Source organism: Elaeis guineensis, chromosome 13 (genome assembly GCF_000442705.2).
Source record: "Elaeis guineensis isolate ETL-2024a chromosome 13, EG11, whole genome shotgun sequence".
Lineage (NCBI taxonomy): Eukaryota > Viridiplantae > Streptophyta > Magnoliopsida > Arecales > Arecaceae > Elaeis > Elaeis guineensis.
Window position 1 is genome coordinate 76,852,463 of NC_026005.2, and position 10,159 is coordinate 76,862,621.

At 39.3% G+C, this 10,159-nt stretch overlaps 1 protein-coding gene across 1 annotated transcript; it reads right to left on the bottom strand.

Annotated features, from left to right (window-relative positions):
* Positions 1–1,495: 1,495 nt before the first annotated feature.
* Positions 1,496–7,322, bottom strand: LOC105055872 (uncharacterized). Its single transcript, XM_010937878.4, is given in 5 exon segments — positions 1,496–2,317; positions 2,319–2,452; positions 2,455–2,595; positions 3,741–3,798; positions 7,161–7,322. Coding segments are annotated over 5 exon segments (1,062 nt in total). The 3' UTR covers positions 1,496–1,750.
* Between the last annotated feature and the right edge of the window lie 2,837 nt (positions 7,323–10,159).

Consider the following 10,159-nt stretch of genomic DNA (forward strand, 5'->3'; position numbering starts at 1 on the left):
ATTTATTTTTTAACATGTGTAAATTATGATGAATTAGATGAATTCTTGATTTACATACTTTATCATATATTTTAGTATAGTAGCATATAATCAAAACTATCCATTTTTATGTTCAAATGATGCATGGATAGAGACAGTCAAAATATGTATTTGTTGTTTGTAGATGCTTTAATGGTATATATAATTCATGATCAGTAGTCGTACAAATCTTTGATTTGAAACCCTATTATTGATCAATTTTAAAGTAGAAAAAAATAGATATCTCTCCTCTCAAGATCAGCGAAGTCCATATTATTATATAGCAATTACATATATATCATTATTAAACGTACAGAGTGACACATTTTTTTAGAATAATTTTTAGAATTCAATACATCTCTTTTTTTAGAAACCTCTTTTAATCATAATATTTCATGTGATAAAAATATGTGTAAAAGCCAAGTGTAAGCAAGTTATTTTTCTTTCATGCGACTGAACCCCTGACTTTCTCTTGATAAAACCAAAAGAAAAAGGAAAACAAAATGTAACTGCGATTGAAAGATGGTTGCACATACCGGAAGGCGAGGTGATGACAAATCTCATATCTTACAAGCATTATTCCGATGCCATCAAATGAAAGCCACTTGCAGTACTTACCATTCACCACATGTGTTTTGCTAGCCCTCGCCAATTCAATTTCATGCACAACTACCACTTAATATATATCAAAATGATGGCATTGTTTTCAACCATGACACAACATGAGCATGGATATATAAAGAAGAGATTCCATCCTATTTTTAGGTGCTTAGTTATTTCAATGTTCTTGGATTATATTACAAACATGCACTTAGTTTGAGATTCGATAGAACGTATATGGTCCATAAACCATGCATATAATCCACACAAACACTTATGGTGCAATAGATTAGATATATCCCTGAGCACAAGGCGGTTGCCATAAATCGAAACTTTCCATGCATCTCCAGACCCACTTGCTCAATGCCTTCTCAAGCACATCTCCATGGTTCGCTGCACAAGTGGCCGGGATGAGTTGACAAAAAAGACAGCACGATGACAAACCGGTTTGGCCAACTTGGAAATTTCCTTGCAATTCTGGTTACCGTACGGCACAGCAACAAAGCGAAAGCGGTAACATCCTGACCCAAGACATGGCATTGGAACCTAACTACGACGACCAAGGGCAAAACAACTGTTACACATAACACCAAAAGTGGGGCCCACATGCACTCAAGGCAGCGTAAGTGTCGAGAGTGTTCTAACTTTCACCATGCCCTCTTTTTGAATCGCGTCCTTTTCGTCGTCCAAAACGAAGAGCCAGTAATTTAATTAAAGTGGCCCCAAAAGTAGCCCACCATCTCCCCCAATACCCCAAGTTCCAGGTAAAAGCATCACATTAGTTCAATTTCCCAAGATAACGATCTCAGTCTCGGTTATAGATGCGAAAAAAAAAAAAAAAAGAAAAGCGTTTTTGGTTACTTAACGGACGCAGGCACAAAACCTTTGAGCGAATAAAACAGCCCAATAGGACCCAAGCTTTATACACAGACCGATTTTAACCCAAAAAAAAAAAAGGAGTGAAAAAATAAAAAGACCAAAAAAAGATAAAGCAGAAAGCAAACGATAATTTTCCGCCGTTAAATTACCAAAACCATAAATAGTAGCGGTTTTATACGTTTTTTAAGTCCAGCAACCAGCTTTGGCCGTTTCCTCGTTAACGAATTCGTTTGCCGATATTTTTTTTAGCGTTTTATACAATTAGCGACGAAACGGTCTGGTCGGTTCCAGGGGCGAAGCCGCCGCAGACGGTGGCGGAGGCAGGTGAGGACAGGCGGTGGAGCTGCCGGCGGAGGAGCAGGACACGGCGGAGCTCCGATATACGGCGGTTGAGGGCGGCCGACACGGACTGGAGCCGGTCATTGTCGCGGCGGAAGAGAAGGCAGCAGTGGACCATCGTGGCAAGCCGGTTCTCGAGGGCCCTGTTCTCAGACCGGAGCCGGTTCACCTCGGCCCGGAGTTCTTCCAGATAGCGCTGCTTCCGCATCCGGGACCGCCGAGCCGACTCCCGGTTCGAGATCATCCGCCGGCGCCGTCTCTCCTCGTCCAGGGACGGAGGCCGGTCCGGTTCGTCCCGGCCGGGTTGAGGTCCGGTCCGGGCAAACGTTTCATGATCCGGGGTCGGCTGGGTCTCCCAGGGGGTGAAGCCCAACTCATCGTTGAAGACTTGTTCGAGGAGCGGGAACGGGAGGTCGAGGGCTTCTTCGAGGGCCAACATGGTGACGGACCGGACGGTACCGAAAAGGACTGAACCGAGCCGCGGGGCGAAAAAATGGACCGGGATTTAAGCAGATAGAGGAGGGAGGGAGCCGGGGGAAAGGGAAGAAATGCGTTGGAGGGGACGGGTATTTATGGCCGGAGATTGGTGTGGAGCGGGGCCCACAGGGCAGCACAAGTATCCACGTGTCGTCCAGGGGAGCCCGGATGCGGGTATCCTGCGGGTCCCGCTTGAGTCAGCGTCCACTACCAGCTTGGTGGAGGATGGAACCGCTATTTCCTTCCCAACAGCATGGAAAACGTTTGGCCCATCGTAGCCCTCTATAAGTGAGAATTTCCAGGGCACGAACGGTTGAGATAAAATTAACGTTGTCGTGGCTGTTCTTAGAAAATACTGTATCCGAGGAATATAATAGCTAAATCTTTTCGACTCTTGTCTTTTTTGGGCGTTGGTGGGACCGAGCACGAGAATATTAGCTTCGTGGCTAAGAAAAAGAGCCAAAGGGGCGTGGTGTTTTCCGGTTTAATTTCGTTTGTAAGACATTTTATTTTCTGACTTCCACGGTGATACCTATGCTCGAATAATTTAATCCATCCGATTTAGTTCTTTTAAAAAACGAGACGTCATGTTTCAAGGAATTCGTGTCAATTTTTGATTGGTCGATCTAGAGTGGATACGTGGGTTGGGCCGTCTTGCGAAGAATAATGTTGGGCCATATGCGGGTACTTAAATAAATTTATGTAGCCGGCCTTGGGATTAAAGCAAGGCTGATAAAATGTGGTCCAATACATCAATCTGGTCTGTGTTTGACCTATAATAAATAGATTCGAACTTGGTTGTCCATTTAAACTGTTTAATAATTAGATAATTCTAACCTCTTGATCCATTTAATTTGTCTAATCCATTTAAAAATCTAGTCGGATTGGGTTAAGTAGATTACATGTTTATTAAATAGGTTAATAAGTCAACCGATTAATAAGTTATATAGATTATATAGGCTAATAGATTGTACAGATTAATAGGTTAAACGGATTACTTGTTTATTAAACATGATAGGACTAGGTTTCAAATTTTGATTGGTTTAATAAATATATTTGATTTAGATTTTTGAAATTTTTTGATCCAATCTGTATATGATTTTTAGCCTGATCCGATTGCCAACCCCAGGTTAGTGTTTAGCTAAATTAACCATTTTATGAGGATACGATGGGGACAGATCGACCCAACGTGAAGTTTGGGCTCACATAACTACAATGGGGCATGAATATAGTGCCACATAACATGGTCAAATGAAGTGAGTCCCATGTTTGGTTCTTGCTATGATAATGGATTATACATTATAGAACTTGCCAAGGTTAATGGTCCCCTGGCTTAGTCTATCGGAATGTAATAATATTAAAAGAATTGTGGATGCTTATGGTGGTGAAGGACTTGGGACGGTGAAAGAAGATGGTGGGGAGCTAACCTCCGAGAGGAGTGGACAACCAGGCAAAATCCAATTTTGTCCCGTCATGGGAATTCCTCTGTTACAACAGTAAGTTAATGTTAAGAAGAGTGCGGAATCATCAAAGTCAATATTCCTCTTCTACTAGAAGGAAATGTCATTCTTAAATTACGATAAGGGAAATGCATTAGCGCACCCATTAAGTGCACACTAGATCTTCCTCGGGCCCACTAACACTAACTCGCAACTTAATCCACACTTTTTTTTTTTTTTTTTCAAAAGCAAAGTAGTAATTCTTACCTTAAAGAAGTAAGGTGTTTTTTTTTTTTTTTTTTGGGTTTGGAGAGGGGGGGTGGTGTTGGCGCGGGGGAGGTGGGGGGTGGTTTGCTGTACAATAAGATGGTTATTCACTATATAACAATTCTATGCTATATCACGATATGTCCCTTTTTTTTTTTTTTTTTTTTTAATAGAAAAAGAAAAATTATGGAAAGAGCCCATGTTACACATTAATTTTTATTTAGAATAAATGTATAGACGAGTATTGTTGCTATAAGGCTCTGAAGGATAGATGATGTGGTCGGTTTTGAACTGAATTGGAAAGCTGCTAAGGATCAAATCGATGTAGACCATAAGTGAATCTGTAAAAAAAAGTTCTGAAATTAGTGGAATACCCTTCGGTTTAGAACTCTCTGATGTTTAAATTAGCCAGAGCCCTGAAAATAGATAGTAAAAAATTAAAAAATAGAAAGCAAGAAGTAAAAATTTGAGATGGAGAGAATTCTGATTTTCTTCAATGAAAAAAATTTAGCAGAGTCTAAGCTCTGTGAGCTTCACTTACCTCCTGGAGAGTACCTTATCGCCCTTTATATAGAGGGAGCTTGTTTAGGCCTTAAGAAAAATTTATTAGGCCGTTATGAATTTATTAAGCTGTTAGTTTGTTATAACAGAATAGCTAGCTGTATAAAGATCATGGGACGGTTGTCCGAGCGATGATGAACTGGAGTGTAGCTAAAAGACAGCTAATGTCGAGCTGAATGATAGCTGCCGAATAACTGTTGGTACTTTTGGGACACATCGATAATAAACTGTGGTGACACAGCTGAGATCGATGACTGACTGAACTGAGTATCACATCTTCTTTAGTATTAATAACCATGTCAGTTTAATACCGAAGTAAATTACTACAGATCGGTCATAAGCAGAGAGGAGCATTATACTTTTTAAGAGCAGCTCTGGGTTAGGCCGATTTGGATGTTATACCAAAGAAAAAGATCGGTAAACTACTAATGTGACCTGAAAGAACATATGATTCAGATAATAATCTGTGGCCACGTGTTTAGATGATGAGGTCGGATAACATGTATCGATATATGCCTCTAACTTTTCAGACCGTAGTGAAGTTCTTCACATTGGATATGGAAAGTCTTTTCAAGAGACTTCATCTGACTTGTATTATCATCATAAATGCTCCATACCATCGATAGTTGAAAATATAAAATTTTTTAATCATTCGAAGTGACACACTATTTCTCATAAATGACTCACCAAACTGAGTAATGATGAGCACTTAGAAAATCAGGAGTCCATAATTGTTTAAGCAGCTAATCTTTGAGATTTGTGTGTCAGGTGTTACATTGTAATTGGTTGTATCAGCTATCACACGGATCCTGCCTATGTAGCTCAATCAGAAGGAGGTGCATCAAAACGGCTCTCTGTAGAATTATCGGATGGCTGACAAGTGGTATCGATCTGTCGATGTACCAAATCAATTCAGACCGTTGATAAGTTTTATAAATAGGTCTATTCTCTATTCAAAAATCATTTTACTATTTTTTCTATGTCGAAACTCTGTCGAGTTTTTTCCAGAACCCTTATATTGCCGATATCAGAGAAAAAATTCCCTCACAGTCACCGAAGTCAGAGAAGAAAGATGTCAAGAAGTTCTTCAAAAGCTTCCTCAGATCTTTCCCTATCTATTTAGGTATGTACTTTCAGCTCTTGCTTCAAAAATTTGAGATTTTAGGTTTTTTCGATCTTTACTTTTCTTTTTTGGATAGTTCTTTCCTTTGCTCTATTCCTTCTGTCCGTTTTTCTTTTTCTGTCTATCTTTGTATTCTTTTTTCTTTCAAAATATCTTCTGAAAATAGCAATGAGACAAGTCAGGATAGTCAGATACCTTAGTCAATCCAACTGCTATTCAATTTCAAAATAAAAAATTTATCTTGGGCAGCAGCTGAGGTCAGCACCTCAGGTCGGGATGACCCAGAATCTCCTATAAGGAGACTTTTGGATTATCTCGAACTGAATATTAAGCAATCTGTCTTGACCGATCTCGATCTTTAGGAACTTAAAAAAAAATACTTGATTTTTGAAGAATTTTAACTAATAGCTCCAGATCAGGATGGTAGCTAGGATAACTAAACCTCCAGAAGGTTGTATTGCATTTTATTATGAGGTACTTTGGTCTGACCTTTGATTTTCTTTACATCCTTTCTTTAGTAATGTCTTAGATTTTTATAGATTTCGTTCAGCTCAAACCACTCCCAATGCCATTAGGATGATCTTAATGTTCATTATTTGTTATAAATTTTTTGCCATAGAACTTAGAATTTCTCTCTTTAGGATACTTTTCATCCTAAAAAAATATCCTTATGAGAAAGATTGATGGTACTTTTCACCTCGTCCTCAATATAAATTTGGTCATGCTCTTCCTTTCTCCATACACAATTGGAAAAATCACTTTTTCTTTGTTTCTTTCGATATTTCATGGGGTTTTAGCTATAAATGGTGTAACCTTGAAACCAAATATAACTCCATTAATGAAGCACTACCTGAGGATGAGGAGGCTCTTTTAGGTATGAAAATACCCAAGTTGAGCTTACTAGTATCCGACCAATCCCTATTTGATGCTGGCATTAGTCAGATCCAAAATTTTTGGTACTGATATTGGTGGCCGTTCCGATCGGTCAGTGCCACAGTCTGCTGTGGTTCCATATCAGATCAGACCAACGCAAACTGAAACAAAAAAAGGAAGAAAACTGGGAGGAGGAAAGGAAAGAAAGAGAGAGAAATAGAGAGAGAGAGAGGGAGGAAGAAAGAAAAGGATGGAGGAGTCAGAGGGCCTGTTGGATGGCCTTCGACTAGCCGCCATAGCCACCGGATGGTGCAGTACATGCGTGCCGCACCACGGGCATGAAATAAGGACAACGCTGCTATTTCATGAATTTTTTTAAAAAATAAAAACTTAAGTGAAACCGACAAATAATTTGTTGGCTTCACTGTTTAATATATTTTTAAAAAAATTCAAAAAATGAAGCCAGCAATCTGATTGCCAGCTTCATTGATTTTAATTTTTTTAAAAAAATCTTTTAAGTAGTGAAACTGACAAATGGTTTGCCGACTTCATTGTTAATCTCTATTTTTAAAAAAGGGCCACACGTGAACAGGGGTGATAGCCCCTATTCCACGATCATGACTCTGTTTTTGCCGCTTTCGCCATCTGGCAATCACAGCAACCACCCAGAGTCTTTTGACGGCCTCTTCGCTATCTGGTCCTCTCATCTCCGATGGTCTCTCCTCCTCTCTTTCTTTCTTGCTCATTGCAGTAGTCCTATGGGATGAATCGATCCGTGGTGGCTTCCGCCATCCTCCGACGACTGCAGAGGGCTCCTCCTCTCTCTCTGCCTCTATTTTTCTCTCTTTCTTCTCCAACACCGACGTGTTCCATGTTCTCCATTGAAATCGTTTCGATTTCCTGTCGGTCTAGTTCGGCATGCCCCGAACCATCTGATTCATAATGGTTCTGAGAACCTTGGTCGAATCTCTCCCTAGGATAAGTCTGATGTCAATTCTTTTTCTTTATAACTTTATCATTTCTTATCACTATTTTTCTGCTCTAATAATCTTTGCTTTGGTATAACAGCAATAATGAAGTTCAAACCTGAATCCAAGAAGAGGAAGCAGGATCAAGTCGATCAGTCTGCCTCTAAGAAGACCAATGAGACTGTCACTTTCCTTTGAGGTTGGCCACCTCTCGATCATCACCTAGGATGATAGTGATTGACATGGATGCTGTGCTGATCTCTGCTATTCCACCGATGAAACTAACTCACCAAGTTGCCGAGGTGGCTCGTCCGCTGCCTCCCAAAGAGTCTGCATGCCCTAAGCAGACACCTTCTCCTCCTCTTACCTCGATCAAGGCAGCTCAATCGGGTGACCAGTGTCAAAAGTCTCAGATTTCAGTCATCAACCCACATCCTCTTCATCAGAGAAGATCAACTTGGCGAAAGCATCATTATTGGAGATGCCAAAATTGGGTAGAGATCTATTTGACAAAATGATGCCCTAGAAGGACTTGGATGCTCGAAGGAGGGATCTCTCTTTGGAGCAATTAATAAATTATGGTTTCAATAGTATAATGAATGTAACTTTTCATTTTTCTTCTATTTTTTTTTACATCGGTTACTTGCCGATCTGACCATGTCCTTTCTTCTTTGCAGTTAGCCATGTATTTCAAGTTGCTCCATGAGCACATGACATGGTTTTATGAAAATAAGAAGTCCCTGAAAGAGGGGCTCAAGGCTGAGAAGGAAGTCAAAAAAACAGATGAGGAGGCCAAGAAGGCAGTAGAGAAAAAGACTGCCAAAGAAAGAGAAATGACGGAGGGGCTGAAGAAGTAGCTTCATAAAAAAATAGAATCTATTAAAAAGAAGAATAAGTAGATGTTGGAGAACCAACGTCAGATGAATGATGAAGATGATTAGCTGCAGAAACAAATTGATAGGATCTCGAAGTTGGAGACCAAATTGAAAGAGGCTGAGGCAGTCATCAAAAAGTTTGAAGAAGCTCTTGTCTCATATCAGAGACAACTTGATAAAGATAAAGAGCGAATGTCCAGGATGATCGAGGACTACAAAAATTCAGACGCTTTTTAAGATGAAGTGACTGAAGTCTCAGAAGGAGCTTTCGACTATGGTTTTATGAGCTGCAAGAGTTTAATCATTAAACTCTTTCTCAATCTTGATCTCAGTAAGGTCACAATGAATGTAGTGTAGGAACCAGATCTAGGGTTTCAGGGTTAGATCTTGAAACTTTTTCAAGATCAGGCAGCGAAAGACTAAAATAAATCAAAATTTATTTTTTAAAATCAGAGAATTCCTAGATCTAAGATCCTATTACATGATTATTATATAGCATTAAATCAAAAATTAAAATATATAAATATAGCATGAACTACATGTTGATCATATCAACATGTTTCTATACTACATCTAATGTATGTATTAAATAATAGATCAGGTCTATTACCTTGCAAGTTAGACGTTCTAACCTCGCTGATCTGGGCTTGAGGATAATGTTGCAAGCCGCACACACGAGCCCACGAATCTCGATCAGAAGTTCTGCTTCAGAAAATCAGCACAGTATGCTAGTACTGTGCTGATCCTTCTTTGATGGTTGATCAGGTGCCTCCTTCTTCTTGATTTGGACTCTTCCAAAGATAAAAAGTAAAAGGAGGAGTTTTAGATCTGAGACACTCTCAGAAAACTCAAGATGGAGGGAGGAAAGATATGAAAACAAATAACCCTAGAAGAAGACCCTCTTCTTCTTCTCATTTCTCTCTCTAGACACCCTAACTTGTGTCTTTTATATCTCCACGACCCAAAGGTATTTCTCTCTGATTTTTGGATGGCTCAAAGGTCTCTCAAATCTATGTCTTCTTCGAAAATTTTATGAAGAAACTCATTTTATACAGAGAGATATGATAGAGTCCTTGTCTAGGTCAAATACCTAGTCAAGGCTTATCCAAACATGGCAAGTTAAGGGGCACCCAACTCTTGAGCACCTCCTCCATATTTTCGTGCATGGATTACTAGCAAAGGGTGCACAATTTATACCCTAAAAGTCATAAAAATTTCAAAAAAAATTTGGATAAATTCAGAGCAAAATTGAAAGAGTTTTGGATTTCTAAAACTCTATCTCATAGAATTCGAAATCCAAACTTATTCCTTTTTGATTTGATCCAAACCACCTTCCAGGTAAGAAAGAAGAGAGGAAACCTTTTGTGAACGTGGGAGAGACCTGGGAGAGGACTTTTGTCACACAAAATAAGTGGAGATTGGTGTTGAATGAGAGAGAGGGCGTGGGGAAGGCTTATGTGGTGCAAGGTGGAATCCTAGTCTTACTAGGATTCTATCTTATGACTTGTTTTAATTTGGTTTCTCAAACCAAATCAAACCAAAATTAGATCAACCTAATTAAAATAGGTCTTAATCCAATTAAGAACCTAATTTAATCAGATTAAATTAGATTTAAATCTGATTTAATTTTCTAATCAAATTAGAAATTAGATTGACCCAAGTCCTAGTTGAACTAGGACTAATTTTTCCTTGCACTTGGCTTATCCAATAAACCAATTGGACTTGATCCAATCAAGTCCA